This window comes from Podarcis cretensis (genome assembly GCF_951804945.1).
Source record: "Podarcis cretensis genome assembly, chromosome: 4".
In the NCBI taxonomy this organism is placed as follows: domain Eukaryota; kingdom Metazoa; phylum Chordata; class Lepidosauria; order Squamata; family Lacertidae; genus Podarcis; species Podarcis cretensis.
In genome coordinates, this window is record NC_137173.1 from 84,976,664 (window position 1) to 84,995,001 (window position 18,338).

Here is an 18,338-nt window from a genome sequence, read left to right on the forward strand (position 1 = left end):
GAGCATTTGAGGTGTGCAAGTTTCATCCCTGTCACAGTATCAGAGCTACCATTAAATAGGCAGCTAGAGATGAGTAGTCATGATCTTAGCTGATGAATACATTCTGCACTCCTTTGTATCAGGGACCATTTTGTTGTGTAACTTAGGGTCACTTCTGCATATTTTAGCTTCAAAACGCAAATATCTGCACTTTCAAAATCTGAATTGCAGGGTTTACAAAGAATTTCAGCATCTGGGAAATTGTCTTTGTTCATATGAAGTACAGTGGTGCCCCGCAAGACGAATGCCTCGCAAGACGAAAAACCCGCTAGACGAAAGCGTTTTCCATTTTTCGAGGCGCTTCGCAAGACGAATTTCCCTATGGGCTTGCTTCGCAAGACGAAAACGGCTTGCGAGTCTTGTGAGTTTTTTCCCTTCCCCCCCTTTTTCTAAGCCGCTAATAGCCGCTAAGCCGCTAATAGCGCTAATCCGCTAATAGCGCTAATCCGCTAAGCCACTAATAGGGATGCTTTGCAAGACGAAAAAACCGCTAGACGAAGAGACTCGCGGAACGGATTATTTTCGTCTTGCGAGGCACCACTGTATCGTACTAGACTTGTACAAGATGTTATAAAGGACAGGTGCCAATTTCTTATGAAGAAAACTCTAGTGTTTATTTAAGACATTGTTTTCCAATGTGTTTTGTCAGTATCCTTATGCAAAATTTTGTACTTGTTAAATAAATTGCTTATTATCTGATTTTGCTTTTGTGAGATTGTGGGGGAGGCAGAGGGCGTTGGAGTTCTGCCAGATACCGAAACATGTTACAGGGGTTCCTGGAAACACTGATTTAGAATATTTTAACACAAGAGCCTCTGACTGCAGTGACTCCAGCGACCATCTTGACAAATCCTTTCAGAGATTCTCTTTCCCACATTGTACTAGCAGACAGATGTCCCCTACCGCCAGATATTAACTCTCCATTCTAAGACAGTGCTGTTGCATATTTTTTTACCACAAATGTAAATTTATTTGGGGAGAACTGTTACCACTGCTGTTTTCACTGTTCGTGTTTCTCAGGTTGCGCTCACGTTCTCTTTTTATGCCAACAGAAACATAACCTGGAATAATCTAGCAATTCCGGATACACACTGTTCGAAACCATCTGAAGAAGGTTACCAGTGCCCCCCAGGATTTGAATGCTTGGACCTTGAAGAACTAGGGTTAAGCAGGCAAGAGCTGGGCTACAGTGGCTTTAATGAGATAGGTCTGTTTATCTGATTAAAATCTATTATCAAAGCCTATATTTAGATTCTTGTAAATCATCTAGGAGGAACTTGCAATAGACAGTTTGTGAATGTGTAGGGCGAAGGGCTGTTGATGTGGTGACTGTCCTTGTCTTTGATAGATCTTTTGCACTCTTCCTCCAGTTGGAGATTGCTTTAGGAGCATTGTCTCTGCAATCCATCTAATGCTATTCATGTCCTGATATGCTAAGGGTGACACCCTCTGTGACCTCAGTTGCATGCAGTTTTCTCTGACAAAGTGCAGCAATTTGTTCAAGTCTGGAAGGGGGCTGGCTTCTTAACATTTTCTCCTCAAGTCCCTTTCTACTAAAGCCACTTGCCCTGAAAGTAGGAAAGATACAGAGCTGTAGCTTGGGGATGTCACATTATGGTTTGGCCCTTTAATTAAAAAGGTTTGGCTTGCTTGTGTTACTTTCGCAAGCATGAATGTTCAGCAATGAAAAGATGGTACGAGAAATTACCCTTAAAGCGCACGTAAGCACAAATTCATGTGCATAAACAAAAGTCCATATGGTTAGAACATTCACATGCACATGTCAGTAGGTTGTTGGGGAAACACAGTGTAAAAAAGACACACCTGCCCCTCTCCTGGCACTTCCGGAGTGTTACTCTTTCATGCAAATTTTTCATACATTCAGGTAGATGCTGGTAGGTGCCTTTTGTGCAGTAGGGTTGCACCTTCATAACCAAAGACAAAGGAAGCAGGTACACTGCAAAACAATAATAATATGACTACAGTGGAACCTCGGGTTGCGGACGTAATCCGTGACGGAGGCACGTCCGCAACCTGCAGTGTTCATAACCTGCAGCGCTGTATCTGCACACGTGCGTGAAGCGATTTGGCACTTCTGTGCATGTGTGAAGCGTGATTTAGCACATCTGCGCATGCGCGAACTGCGAAACCCGGAAGTTACCCTTTCTGGTCCTTCCGGGTTTCCCGCAGTCCGCAACCTGAAAACGCATAACCTGAAGCGTTTGTAACCCGAGGTACTACTGTATAGCAAAACAGGATGCAGCAAATCTTTTTTAAAAAAACAGACACTGCGCTAAAAAAAAAAGTGACAGAAAACTACCGTGGGAAATGCAGCATAACAACCATTTGACAGTGACATTGTATAACCTCAGCAATTTTTTGAAAACAAATCAAGATGATTGCTCAGTATGCACTTCGTATAGAAGCAGCCTTTTTGTTTGCTTGCATGTCTGTGGTTTGGATAATCAGACTTGGGGTATGTAAAGTTCTTACTTTTTTTGCTTTGGTTTTTGATCTGAGCTCCTTTTCCCTTTGAAAAGTCTTGCGTTTTCTACAGAGAGTCTCTTTAATAAACGAATAACTAACATGTGACAGGTGCCCTAATATTTCAGATCATATTTCATCTCATCTCCCTTCCCTTCTCTGCCCTTTGGTGTATTATTATCGAGTCTAGTTTAGCTCAATAATTTTGATGACTGTGTGCATTATGGAGCTAACTTCTCAGAAAGATGCCCTCGTACATTAAGTATGTGACTGTATTTGCATAGATTTCAGAGTTTTCAGCAGGTGATTCAAAGACCAGTATATTACAGAGGACATGAAAAGCAACTCAGACAGGAAACAAAAAGGATAGGTCAGGTGAGCATGACCATGTGATTACATTTTCAATGTAGCTACATACTGGTTCGAATATAGCGCTCAGTGAAACTTAAGCTTTACATGAATGGAGAAACATTCTGCTGCATGTTTAGAAAATCATGGCAGCTTTGCTCCTCCTCTGCTCTTGCTTTACTACTAGGAGCCTAACCATGTTTTGGCATCACATGGGAACTTGGGCTTATGGCTTTATTCACTCCAACCAAATGGCCAAGCTGTGATCAAGAATATTCTCGGTTTACCATATATGGTTGGTTTGGGAGAAACAAAGCCTGAGCCTGGGTTTGCACCTAACACTAAGCCATGCTTTGGCAGAGTAACAGGAGCAGGGAGGAGTGAAATGGCCACAACTGTCTAGCAGGACATGTGCTCATTTACACTTAGCCGTGGTTTGGCTTAGCATTGTGGGCAGATGAAGTCTGTACAACTGCAGAGCTGGATTTAGTGGACTATATTCCTTAATACTGTATTTGCTGATTTCTTTTTGAAGCCTGTTTTCCTCAGATATATCACAGAACATAATTCAGCATATGTAGATTTGGCAGAATTGTGGGACTGTTAAAGTAGCTTTCCTCCCTAAAGGTTTACTGACAAAGGCACTCAGAGCATTTGGTGTTAGATTCTGAAGAACGTTTCTGGGGTTGTTTTTCCTCCCTTTACAGATGTACACATCTGTACATTCAGATGAGCTGCAGTGTGTCTTCTCTGACTGCAAGGCCTTGAGGTGTTAGAGGTTGAAGTGTTCCCACCAAGTGCTATTTAAACTTATTATTTGCTCATAATATTTGACGATGCTTTTCTGACAACATTTTGTGGGGGGGGGGAGGGTTGAAAAATAAGTATTTTAACTAATTTCATGAGAGACAAATTATTCATGTTCCTTTACATCAAATTGTACTAGGGATCAATAGTACCCCAGCCAGATAGTGGGGTATAAATGACAAGAAGAAGAAGAAGAAGAAGAAGAAGAAGAAGAAGAAGAAGAAGAACTATTATTATTATTTATTATTATTATTATTATTATTATTATTATTACCACCCCACAGGTTTATAATATTCCTTTATAAACCAGAATTTTCAAAACATTTTTTTGTGACCTAGCAGAACTATCCTCTCCCACCCCTGCCCCTTCGTAGCTATCATTTTGTGCAAAGCGTACCAGTTCAGCTTTTGGGGTCACTCTGTTTGCAAGCAGCAAAGGACTTTTGTATTTTCCTCCATTCATAGAAAGATATTTGCAAAATGTGCTGCTATGCCCTCAACACTTCTGGGGCATAGTGTCACTGGCCTTCAAAAGATTCTGATTTGATGATCCACTTCAGCACTGAAGAGGAAGACAAGCTTGCCCGCTTTGCAACTTGTGTGTGATATGTTTACTAAGACCTTTTCATAATGCTTCATGCTATGAAAAAAAAATGTTACAACTGATGGCCGATTACAGCCATTCATAGGAAGATGTCCAACTAGGCAGTATGCACCTCAAAGTATGGCATAACATTTCGGCTGTGTAAAGATTCCAAAGCATGTTTATGATACAAACTCAAATGAGAGGGAAGGAAGGCAATGCCCCAGGCTCTATATCTCGGCCAGACGCTACCTGAGAAATCAGTGACACACCAGGAAACTTTCCCGTCTGCTCCCTGTGCCCCTCCAAAATCAGCTCTGGAGAGCCCCCCAACCCTCTGGAGCAGATTATGAGGATGCATGGGGAAGATGCAGGGGAAGGAAAAAGGAACAGCTTGTTTTCTCCTGCTCTGGAGGGTAGGACTCAAACCAACACCTTCAAGTTAAAAGAAAGGAGATTCTGACAAACACCCGGGAAAAACTTTCTGACGCTAAGAGCTGTTCGACGGTTGGAACAGTCTCCCTCAGGAGGTTGTAGACTTTCATTCCTTGAAGGTTTTTATGCAGAGGTTGGATGACCATTTAGCTGAGATTCCTGCATTTCAGGGGTTGTACTCTTGGGATCCCTTCCAACTATACAATTCTATGATTCTAAGGATAGGAAGAGGAAACTCTGTTGTGCAAGTGGAATGGCAGCATGGGATACAACCCTTGTTTCCTGACCACTGAATCAGATTCACCAACTACAGTGGTGTCCCGCAAGACGAATGCCTCGCAAGACGGAAAACCCACTAGACGAAAGGGTTTTCCGTTTTGGAGGTGCTTCGCAAAACGAATTTCCTATGGGCTTGCTTTGCAAGACGAAAATGTCTTGCGAGTTCCTGCGGGGGTTTTTTCCTCCCCCCCTTTTTCTAAGCCGCTAAGCCGCTTATCTGCTTATCCGCTAAGCCGCTAAAAGCCGCTAATAGCGCTAATCCGCTAAGCCGTCAATGGGCTTGCTTCGCAAGACGAAAAAACCGCTAGACAAAGACACTCGCGGAACAGATTAATTTCGTCTTGTGAGGCACCACTGTATAAATATTCCTGAGTCTGATGCAGTAAAGATAAAGGTGGTGGGATGGTGTGGGAGCATCACACAAGTTTGTGCTTTTTCTCTTCGTATTCCTCGGCATTATTTTAAGGCCTAAATGTCTTCATGTCTATACTGCACTTCAACTCAGCCAACCCCATGCTGATTTATTTAATCACTTGTTTGCGGCCTGTAAAGTGTGTCATTCAGATTGATGAATCCAGCATGGGCTTGTTTTTTTGTTTCATTTGTGACTGGAAAATGTCTGAAGGTTTGGGACTTTGATTTACACTGGGGATAAGATAAAGAACTATTCATATAATCCTGTCACAGCTTTAATATCTCCTGTTTTACAAGTGAATACCTCTGTTTTGCCTTGACTGTCTTTAATTTTTCTTATATTCTACCCTGTGGTGTATTTTATTACATTGATACAGTCTCTTAATTATACTTAATTTATTACATCCCCCTTCATTTTATAGACTATCTAAAATAGAGTCAGTTTCAAGGACACCAGTAGTCTCTTAAGGGTTGCTTGCTTGTATTATGACGTGACAAATTCTTTTATGTGGCTGCTTGTTCTTAAATATGTTTTTCCTCAATGTGGTTCAGAAGAGGCCTTGCTCACGGTTTACTTTGTTGTGTGTGGTTGCCTTTCCTCCTTGGTCACGCCTTATATCACATATAGATAATGTCTGAATTTAAACATCACTTGAGGTCCTTGTGATACTTTGTGCAGCTTATACTGCTGCAGAAAGTGCCCCATTGAATCAGCATTTGGGACATTACTGAGCTGAAATTGCATAGATAATATGGGCCACAGGTACATCAATGGAAATGCAATAATCTGGGACTCAAATAACTGAACACATGCCTCCCCCTTTTTCAGCTTTCTAAGATCCTCAGGTCCAGAGGGGAGTCTCTTCTCATTGCCCTATCACAGGAGAAAATTCATCAGGAGGTCACATGGGATAGAGCCTTATCTGTGATGGCACCCTGATAGCGGAGTGCCCTGAAAACATGACTGTCCCCAACATTTTTGGCATTTTAGCCCCAGAATCCTTTTAGCTAGTCATAAACTACAAACATCCTTTTTTAAAAAAATATTGAGAATATTAATTTGCGTGTATGATTTTTGAAAAAAAAATCCCCATAAGTACAAATATATGCCTAGCATATATTTTCTCTCCTGATGTTGAACCAAAGTACCTTCCTTCCCTGACTTCCTGTGGATTACTGAATTAATTACGGAAATACTGTTCATCAGCTTCCACAGACATTCTGGAAGAACACTACCTATGACAACTTAAAATCATTGCTGCAAATTTTGCGGAGGAACAGTTGAAACACCCAGTTTTGTCACTATCTTTCAGATGAGTTAGGAAGGATGGGAGTAGCGGGCATAGTTACTTAAAACAGGTGCTTTGAAATGTGTGTTTTCATAGAGAGTCTGTAAGGTATAATGGACAGAGGCAAATACAAAACACAAGATAGTGTCCAGAGGAAGGCAGCCAGGGTGGTGAAGGGTTTGGGAATCAAGTTCTATGCAGAACAGATAATAGCTAAAGTATGTTTCACCTGGACAAGAGATGATTGAGAAGAACTGCCATCTTCAAAAATTTGAAGGCTTGTTGCATGGAGGATGGAGCAGAATGGTTCTGTTGCTCCAGAAGGCAGGACTAGAACCAGTGGTAGTGATAGGGAAGCAGATTTCAGAAAAGAGAAGCTTCCTAACAGAAAGAGCTGTCTGACAGCTTACAAAGCTTGTGGGCTCTTCTTTGCTAGAGGTGCCTAAGTAGAAGCTGGACTTCTGCCAGGGATGCTATAGTTGCATCCTGCATTGAGCAAGATGTTGGCTAGATGACTTCCAATATCTCTTCCAGCTCTTTAATTCTGTGATAGAGCCAGTAAGGTGTGATGGCAGTATGTTGGTGTTGACCCATGAAAACTAGAATTTGATTCCTTCTTTGCAGTCTTCCTGCTCAGAAATTCTTTGCACTCATGATACATACATGATGGGATTGATAATCAAATTTTCATTGACATGGTTGATTTAAATAATATTATCTGAGGTGGGAAGGACTAATACAAATGCTATCCCGGGTTAGATTGACAAACAACAACAACAGCTTAACCACATATTAAATTAGAGGTGATGAGAACAAAATCAAAAGTACTAAGCCATCGCAGCGACAAACTGTCATTATTTAATGTTGAGCATTGATTTCAGTTGGTGTTGCTTTGGGAGGGATGTTGCAAAGATGTTTAAGAATCAGTATTTTTTTGTCAATTCTTACAACTCTTGTGTAGGAAACAGAGAAATCTATGCCTACATGCATACACGAAGGCTACTTCATTTGTCTTAGCAGGTACCTGTACTGTGTACTTTAGAAACATAACATGAGGTTTCTAGAAACAGTTATATTAAAAATAAGTATTTGATACATAGCCGCTGAAATGTTGGTAGAACTTGGAGGTGTGGGCAAAGTTCTGTGCAGCCATGGAACCTGCTTAGTGGCTTTGGAGAAGACACAACAATTTCACAGAATTGTTTGAGTGTAAAATGAGATGTTCCTATGTACTGTTTGAGGGAAAGAAGCCAATTCAGTGCTGAAATAATGTGGTACATTGGGCTTGTTTCTGATTCTCTGCTGCTTGGATCTTTATTAGAAGACTAAGGTAATGTTTAGAAGTCCATTCCATTTCTTCCCTAGCACTTCTAATGTATCAGAACCTGGATCAACTCCAGCACAGATTTTACTTAACACTCTTTTTCCATACACATGGCTGATTAAGCAGCCACAAAAGATTTTCTTCGGCCTCCCTTGTAGGAACTCCCTGATACTAAAGTTATTTTAGCAAAACTGTACTCTGTCTTCTCTGCATTTTCCTGGGTCCCTGGAGAATCATACACTGATGTCTTCAAGAAGCAGCTCTCTGTCCCCCCCCCTCAAAAACCCTCCCGTTCATTGGCCCATTTTTATAACAGTCAAAATTAACCCAGAACAGCATCCACGTTCCCCATCCTTCCATTTTAAATGATTATAACCAAGCATTAAAGCTTCTAAGTACATAATTTAATTCAGTAGAGATGTTCTCACTCTATAGAGCAGTGTTTCCCAACCTTGTGCCTCCAGCTGTTTTTGGACTACAATTCCCACCATCCCTTGCCACTGGTCTTGCTAGTCAGGGATGATGGGAGTTGTAGTTCAAAAACAGCTGGAGGCACAAGGTTGAGAAACACTGCTATAGAGCACCTTAGTTTTGGCACAGCAGCTGTAACAGCTATCCATTCTTTTATTTTATTTTAAGTTGAGTACTTAGTGAGCAAACGTAGGTTTTTTAAAATTATTATTAAAAGGTAATTTTTGTAAACAGGCTTATTGTACTGTATGAAGGGGTACTACCCCAAATAAAGCAAAATGTTTCAGCAAATATGAAAATTTGGGGAGTTGGGAAAGTTGAGAAATTTCAGAGCATACCCCAGAATTTTAATTGATTGCCATGCTGATCCCAAATTAGCTGATGCCTACATTAAACAAGGCAGTCAGGTGAAACTAATGTGAATGGATTAGTACAGCTGCCTTGTAGTGACAGTCAAAAGAAAACTCTACAGCTGTTAAACAGGATTCAGTGGAACAGAAATTCCATTGGCATTCCAGACCATTTGGTATTGAATCTCACCGGATACATAATAGAATCTCAGCTGGAATATGCTGCTTTCCAAGTTTGTCTTATTTCCTGTCTCCTTGTTTGTAATCAGACCTTTAATATGGGGAAGTCTGGTCATGAAAGGACTTTGATCATAAAATTAAGGATGCCAGGTTGCATACTAGAGGTTAGTTTGCTTAGTTTTAAATTGACCAATGAACGAGGAGATGAAGCAGCCCCACCATCTTTTGTCTGTTCCTCTTTTGCCCTTCTACCCTGTTTTACTCTTCCTACACCTGGATTTCAAAAGGGATGGAGTACAGGTGAGAAACTAGCTACTTTGTTTTCCCACTTCCTTCCATCCATCGATTTAAAGATAGAGAGCGGATCTCCTGGTTGCAGCCAAGCAGCAGAATTCTGCATGAATGTTTATTTCAGTGTAAATGATTGGGAAATAATAGGCATGTGCAGAGAATGAATTTCGCAACACAGATGAAATTTTGAAAAATGCATTACTCTGGATTAATGGTTCCAAAGACCTATTCTTAATCCAGAGTAATGCACAACCATACATTGTACAGAGCCTTACTGTATTTAGAAACATCTATTCCAACATACACCAATGAAATAAATGTTTTACACGCACTGTAATAGCTCTGCTGCGTCTAATAGACTTGTCTGTAGGCTTGATTGAGTACATTTAATCCAAAGAATGCTGAGACAAGCCATTTCTGTTTGCTGTATTGTCTGAGCTGTGTAACTCAGCCCCTTCTGCAGATGAGCACAAACAAAAATGCTGATTGTATATCCTGATTTTTTTGTGGTTTGTTGTTGTTTTTTTAATTTAAAAAGTTACCTTCCTTTGTCACTGCTCTTAAAATAAATGACTCCTTGTCAGAACACCTTGGTAAGGTATTTGTAGCTATCTATTTATTAAGCCAGCAGTGTCACAACTGGAATTAGGTATTGCACAAATCAAGAATACTCATCACAGAAGCCAGATGGGCAGGTTACAAATTATTATTATTATTATTATTATTATTATTATTATTAAAAAAGGCGCCCAGGTGCAAATGAGGAGTCTGTGCATCCTAATCTGCTCAGAGGTGGACTTATCACAGTTAGTCTGGGTGATTTTTTAAAATCACATCATCATCATCATCATCATGTAATTTGTATGCCACTTTTCCATAGTTAATCATACTCAAAAAGGCTTATAACATTAAAAGGTTTACCTAATTACATACATAACAAAAGTATCCAAAAGCAATAAATACAACAAATCAAAAAGCACACAACCATAATGGAACAATTTCCACATTGATCAGTATAAGATCTAAAAATGAAGATGCAAAAAAGTAATATCAATAACAGCAGCAGCTTCCCCCTTGCCCAGCAATACCGCAGCCTGAGAGTCTGTTCAGCAGCCTCAGCTTTTGTAGCTGGAGTCAGTCAGGGCCCCTCCCTTGTAGGGCAGGTGGAAAAGGCCAGCAAGGTAGAATGCAGATCTTCCGGGACTGACAGCCTCATCCCTAATTTCCCAGATGAAAAGAGGAACAGGGAATACATTCAGTCATCGCTATCCTGCAAAAGAATGTATTTTAGCCAGTGATATGATGACTTAGTTGTTAACAATACTTAAATGTGAGAGATAATTAGTTTCTCTCAGGAAGAAATATAAGCTGTTCAGCCAGTCTAATGATAATTTGCAGTCTGGATTTCCACTGCCCTTTGCAGCATTTCGTAGAAACATAAGAAGCTGTCTTGTACCAAGTCAGTTCATAGGTCCATCATGATCGGTATATTCATTTATGCAAAGTGTTGCCGCATATATTTGTGAAAATGACATACAAAAATGCATTCTGTTGGGGGAAGTTGCTTTGCAAAAATGTTTATATTTAGGGAAATTTCATACACACATGTGTACATTAACAGAACTTCGTGCTAAAATGCTGGTCGATTTTTGTAAGAGCTTTTAAAAAACATCACAAACTGATGTGGAGAAGTGAACTTAAGATTGGAAAAATGAGAAACAACCTCCCCCCGCCCAACCCTGTCTGTCTCAGGTTTAGGACATCTTTCTGAAACACATTCTTTTCTCAATTACATTTAACTCTTTGACACTGTAATGTCTGTTGTTTTTCCTGTGTTGGGCACAGCCCATCTAGGTCTCTTTTATGATGTACCCCTGGGAAGTCCATAGTTAGAGCAGCAACTAGTTTTTGTCTAATTTCTTTGGAAAGGTGAGACAAGTATATGCTTGGCAGTGACCATATCCGCTTCCCGGTATTGCAGAAAGCTCATCAGGAGAGCAGACAACTTTTTAAAGAGGGTAAATTACCACAATCAGGGGGAAAACATACAAGCAGGCACACAAACGAGAAGGAATGGAAGCTCATTAGAGCCATCAGCCTTAATGAAGATGAAGAGAGAGAATGCCTGGAAAGTGCTGCTCTGGACAAAAAACAAAACAAACAAAATTGCCCCATAATCAGGAAATTAATTAAGAGTTATGTGTTTTTGAGCACTGCATTTCTGTGCCTTGACTGGATTATAGGTTCTGGAACAAAGGGGTGCTTCCTGGGATATGAATGACTAAATGTGCAGGTCATGTGGTTAAGACTGCCATTTTAATTTTCCATACATCCCCTCTTCCTGTTTTCCAGATCAGGGTTGGACAAAACAGATTTTATAATCATTAGTACTAAAAATCTCACAGAGGTCCGAATATGCTAGTGGAATTTAGAACTCTGAATGATAAATTAATGAACCTAAGAATACTGTCAATTCAAGAAACATTGCATAAGGGCCTCCCTCGTTCTCTTAGAGTGGCAATGGCACCCACCTGAGAGGAATTCTGGCTGGAAAAAAAGCCCTGAGCCCAGACATGATATAGTAATCATAAATAAACATTAAATAAAACAAGAAAATAGCAGGATGAAAGTCAATTCAAGCCAAAAAACATTTCCACAAGAAGGGTGGTAAACTTTTATAATGCCTTTCTCAGAGAAGAATTAGTAGGAAAGTGTGTGCAATCAGTTACATGTATAGTTATCATAGGCAGGCAATGAAAAGAAAGACTTATAGTTTGTCAGCTTTTTTATTTATTAAAGCCACAAGCTGAGTTGTGACACATCTGTTTTATCTAAATTCACTGACTCTTGGATGTCTTTTGTTAGTAACTATCCTATACCAGAGGGATGCGGGTGGCGCTGTGGGTTAAACCACAGAGCCTAGGACTTGCCGATCAGAAGGTTAGTGGTTCGAATCCCCACGACAGGGTGAGCTCCCATTGCTCGGTCCCTGCTCCTGCCAACCTAGCAGTTCGAAAGCACGTCAAAGTGCAAGTAGATAAATAGGTACTGCTCTGGCGGGAAGGTAAACGGCATTTCCGTGCGTTGCTCTGGTCCGCCAGAAGCGGCTTAGTCATGTTGGCCGCATGACCCAGAAACTGTACACCAGCTCCCTCAGCCAATAAAGCGAGATGAGCGCCGCAACCCCAGAGTCGGCCACGACTGGACCTAATGGTCAGGGGTCCCTTTACCTTTACCTTATCCTATACCAGCGGAGAACAAAAAGCATTTCTCAAGTTTCTCCACATGCATTGTTGCCCCTGTTTTTGCTTTGTCAATAGTAATAAATAATAGTAATAAATCATCATCATCATCATCATCATCATCATCATCATCATCATAATTTGCCAACACTCAGGATAGGAAAGAGGGCAGTGATCAGATGGGAAGGGCATACACAGTTTGTCTCAACCATGCAGTAAATGTAAGAATATAGATAATGACCAACTGGGGCAGAGCCTCTTGGTCAGCAGTCCTCAGGTCTAAGGTTTTTTTAAAAAAAAATATTTTACAAATGTGTCTGTATTTTCACCTCTGGTGTGTGGGAGGATATGCTCCCCTAGTGCTATGTAGAACCTATACATTGGGGCTAGTATGAACCAGCAGGCTGGACTTTGCAGTGCCAGCCTTGATGAAGTTAACTGACGTGCTTGGAAAGTGATCTGGTCTGGAGTGTGTGTTACATTTCCATTTCCTCAAGGATCACCCCCCCCCCCCAGAATAGAAATCTTGTCTCCAAATTCCCTCTTAGGTAGACATTGTTGTTGTTTAGTTGTTTAGTCGTGTCCGACTCTTCGTGACCCCATGGACCAAAGCACACCAGGCACTCCTGTCTTCCACTTCCTCCCGCAGTTTGGTCAAACTCATGCTGGTAGCTTTGAGAACACTATCCAACCATCTCATCCTCTGTCGTCCCCTTCTCCTTGTGCCCTCCATCTTTCCCAACATCAGGGTCTTTTCCAGGAAGTCTTCTCTTCTCATGAGGTGGCCAAAATATTGGAGTCTCAGCTTCAGGATCTGTCCTTCCAGTGAGCACTCAGGGCTGATTTCCTTAAGAATGGATTGGTTTGATCTTCTTGCAGGCCATGGGACTCTCAAGAGTCTCCTCCAGCACTATAATTCAAAAGCATCAATTTTTCGGCGATCAGCCTTCTTTATGGTCCAGCTCTCACTTCCATACATCACTACTGGGAAAACCATAGCTTTAACTATACGGACCTTTGTTGGCAAGGTGATGTCTCTGCTTTTTAATATAGCAGCATGGAAAACAGAATTGGGGGACTTCATATATTGTTAGATTCCAGCTCCCAGGGTTAGGGATGATGGATGTTGTTGTCCAACAACATCTGGAGGTCCAGAGGTTCCCCATCCTTGGAAGGGGCTGGACATCTACCCTTTAGAACATGAGCTACAATGCAGACCAGTGTTCTGTTTCATATGTTCTGCAGTTGATTCCTGCTGTTCGAAATGGGTTAGCTGTGGTTCCAACTAAGCCCAGAAGCCACAGAACTCTGGCAGGGATGCCCTCAGACTCTCAGCCTTTGTTACAGCAAGCCCCTCTGATGTCTCTGCCCTATGTTTATCTTCCAGATTCCTATTTTCAGTACTAGTGAATGAGACTCTTTGTGGAAATTGTGGGTTTACCTTGATTAATTGAAGTTTTTCAGTCTATTAAGGCTCCAGCTGGGCAAGTGCATAAAGCTATTAGACTGAAATAAAGCATGAACACAGTTTGATGTCTCCTATACATGCAGGTTGCTTATTGATGATCTTTCAGGAGTTCACTTTGATTTTTATTATAACTATTTTTGCTCTTAAGAGTCATCAGCTGTTTCTCAAAAACCAGGGCTGTGAACTTTTAGGGGAGGCTCCATTGATTTTGAGACACATTTTCACACTCCTTTTTATCAACAAGCAGATATTTTCCTGTAGATAAAAAGCCAAGTAATCAATATTAGAGTCTTTCCTTAAGTGAGCGGATTTATTTTGAGACATTCTGAATGGTAGTTTGAGGAAAACTTGTTTTCCATACTGACTAAAAATGTAATTCAGATAAATTTATATGCAACAGCTTTTTCTTAAGCCGTGCTGACATATTGAACTGTTTGATTCCTTACCCAAGAAATTTTTCTTTAAAGGCATAGATGAAGAAACATAAAAGGTCAGAAGTTGATGCTAACTTTTCAAATGCTGAAATTGCATCCAAGAACAGTCAGAGTTCAGATTTGACTGGAGTAGATATGGGAAAATTCCTCTCCTGGGTGTGCTGAAATATCTTGCATTTCTGAAAGATCAAAAGTGTTCCTACTGAAAGGAGAAATGCTTAAATGCGAGGTTTAAATCAGGAATGTTGGGACTTGGAATGCTCTTCCCATTTTATCTGGCAGATTTAAAGAAACCACTTGCCAAAGGCATTGGCTTTTCTCTTTTAAGAAACAGCCAACTGGTAAATCTATCAGTTCTGGTCTTTACAAAATTGTTTTGATAACCTATATATAACTGAGCATGAGAAACATTCTTACAAGAGTGGGAAGAAACTGATGTTCTATGATTTAGCAGCTAAAGCTCTAAAAAGTTATTTTCACAAGAAAGAAATCTGCTCATTTTAGCCAAACACTAGAGACCCAAGATCCCCACATTTAAAATATATAAGCCTTGAGAAGACCTGTATAGAGAAGTTTTTAAATGTTTGGTGTTTTACTGTGTTTGAAGGGCAACCCAGTCATATGGGTGGCATATAAATAATAAATTATTATTATTATCATTATTAGTATTGGTATTATTAATGGTTGGGGGTGTTTTGGCAAAGTTTCCTCTCTCTAAAATTGGAGAAGTAAGAATTCCCCTGGGAAAGTGACAATTAATGGAAAAAATGCATGGTTTGCACCAAATGACTGCTATTTAAAAATAGTAATGGACATAATGGGACACACTTTAAAACTTTCACATTAATGTAGTGTGTTTTGGGTGTTTGTCAGCAACTTGGCAGATTATTGGAGGAGATGCTTGAATATTTGTTGCTTCTTACAGGACCTCAGTGTGTAATTTTTTAAACTGATGCCCCTTGAGCAAAATGCTCATACTTTATATGAGACTATGAACTACTTCAAAAAGTTTATCTGCATATGTTTCAATTATTTGTACCGCCATTCCATTTGTAGTTACAGATAGGTAGCCGTGTTGGTCTGCCATAGTCAAAACAAAATAAAAAAATTCCTTCCAGTAGCACCTTAAAGACCAACTAAGTTAGTTCTTGGTATGAGCTTTCGTGTGCATGCTGTGTATCTGAAGAAGTGTGGCCTGGGACCTTCAAGATGTTTTTATTTGAAGACTGTAAGTTTCTCTGTGGGACATACCTGGAGAGGCGGTCCCGTAGGTACGAGGGTCCTAGGCCGTATAGGGCTTTAAAGGTTAAAACCAGCACCTTAAACCTGATCCTGTACTCCACCGGGAGCCAGTGCAGCTGGTATAGCACTGGGTGAATGTGATCTCGCAGCGAAGACCCTGTAAGGAGTCTCGCTGCAGCATTCTGCACCCGCTGGAGTTTCTGGGTCAGTCTCAAGGGCAGCCCCACGTAGAGCGAGTTACAATAATCCAGTCTGGAGGTGACCGTCGCGTGGATCACAGTGGCTAGGTCAGGGCGAGAGAGGTAAGGAGCCAACTGCTTAGCTTGGCGGAGATGGAAAAATGCCGCCTTTGTTATAGCTGCAATCTGCGCCTCCATGGAAAGGGAGGTGTCGAAGATTACACCCAAACTCTTAACGAATGGTGCTGGCACTAATTGCGCCCCCGCAAGAGATGGGAGTTGCCCCTCCCCAATCCCATATCGTCCCGTCCCAGCCACAGGACTCTGTCTTCGAAGGATTTAGCTTCAACCGGCTCCCACGTAACCATCCAGCCACAGCTTCCAAACATCTGGTCAGTGTGTCTGGGGCTGAGTCAGGATGGCCATCCATCAACAGACAGAGTTGGGTGTCATCAGCATACTGATGGCAACCCAGCCCCAAACTCTGGACAAGCTGGGCGAGGGGGCGCATAAGGATGTTGAAAAGCATCGGGGAGAGTATCGCACCCTGAGGCACTCCACACACCAAGGAGTGGCACGATGACATTCATTTATTAGGACTAGCTAATGGTTTCATTCTAGCTCTGCTTACACACAACAACTAGCAGTGCACCTCCATCCTCATCAGAAGATGCATTCAGCCAATTCATGAGGATGGTTGCATATCTACATAGACATTTCCATACACTTCAGCAACATGTGGAATCTTCTGCATCGCAATGGGCGCGGATGTGTGTTGTTAATATAAAATGCGTTAACACTTTCAAAATGTTAAGCAGGGCTTTCCGTTGGTACAAAGTGAAAAGATGTCTTCTCGTCCCTGTCGAAAGGCCATCCTTGACTCTACCTTCTAAAAGATATAATCCAAATGTATTTATCACAGACCCTTCTGTTAAAACTAGATGTCAACTAATCGAATGAGAAATACGCGCTCCTGAGACTTGGTTAGCGTAAACAAATGGGATTCTGATGAATCTTCAGATATAGTTTATCGCCTGTGACCTTGTTTTTGGAGAGCTAGTTGCCTAGGCAACTCAGGCCTTCCTCTGCCCATCTCACCACGGAAAGGGCACTTCCTTCCATCCCTCCCGAGTACCATTCCCATGCATATGATTGCCAGTAATCGCATGTTGCTTTTCCGTAACCTTTAAAGTCCTAAATGGCCTTGACTGTAGTTACCTCTGTAAATGTCTCCCCTGTTATCAGACTGCTGCACACAAAGATTCTCAGAGGAAGCTCTGCTCAGAACCCTTTCAGCATCTGAGGTCAAATCGGTGGCGACAAGGGATAGGGAACACTCCATATTTGGATTTTCTTCCCCAGAGAGGCTTTCTAAGCCAGTTCTAGAAACTGGCAAGCACATTTTTATTTCAGTAAGTGTTAGGAGACTGAGATGGAGAGTTATCTATTGCTGTTTTAAGGCTTTGTGTATGTGTGTGGGTTTTTAAAAAAGATATAGTGTGCTAGTTTGTTGTTTGTGTTGTCATGAGCTGACCTGAGGGTCCGATGGTCCCATGTTGGGGGGAAATATAAAACCTAATGCAGGAGTAACAAACCTCCTCTCCCTGTCCCAAGAGTCACATTCCTTTGTGCAAAGGTCTGAATGAGGCCTCTAGGCATGCAGAAGCTTCCTTCAGAAATTTCCTGTCAACACAGAATGATTGTGGGTGAAGCAGATGTGCAGGGCTGCCATGTTGTGGTATTTATCTTTTCCTTACATTGTATATATCTTTTCCTTACGTGTTCAGGCTCAGTTCCTGAAGATCACTCATGAAATGTGCACATATGATTGCATGTCTATTTCACCAGATCATAAGCCTGAATAATGTAATTTTTTCCCCCAGGCGATGCTAAAATGATGTGACTTGCATGAATATATCCATTACTCTAAAGGAATAGTTATACCTAGGACATTCTACAGAGTTGTGGTTTTTAGAATGAATTCACTTGTACAGTGTACATAAACCCTGCCCAGCATTTCAGTAACCTGTTAAAATGTACCTATGATTTATTTAGCTATTACATAGTGAGGACAATGTGGTTAAACCTACATTGCAGGCGGGCTCCATGTCAGTGTGCTCAATTAAAAATAAGTGGGTATATGTATAATTTAGCTTGCACCTGAGTTTTTTTCCAGAGAAACTATGCAGGACATTTTTACTTGAGCAATTCCACCAAGAACTGGATCTTGAACAATTTCATTGTAATGAATGGGATTTGTGCAAGAGCAGTTCCAGTTTCAAATTAGAGGGGCTCTTGGACCTCCTTATTCTGTTGCACAACATGGAAAGAGAAATCACTCATTGTTCTTGACATTTTTTGGTACTCCTTGGAATGTGGAAGTGATTTCACTGTTGAAGTGGTCAGCCTTCCTTGGGATCCTGGTAAACATTCTCAACCTTGGCACCCACCCCCTGGACTGGGCAATAGGAATGGCACC

General features: G+C 41.2%; 1 protein-coding gene across 5 annotated transcripts in view; it reads left to right on the top strand.

The window, feature by feature from the left end:
• NALCN (sodium leak channel, non-selective) overlaps nt 1–18,338 on the top strand; it is a 193,650-nt gene that overhangs the window by 42,954 nt on the left and 132,358 nt on the right. For 4 of the 5 annotated variants that reach the window (XM_079972387.1, XM_079972389.1, XM_079972388.1 and 1 more), the window contains one exon: nt 1,092–1,246. In XM_079972387.1, the coding sequence (XP_079828513.1) occupies nt 1,092–1,246 (155 nt within the window). Of the gene's footprint in view, nt 1–1,091; nt 1,247–18,338 lie in introns of those variants that run through there. The other variant, XM_079972394.1, reaches the window with a different exon arrangement.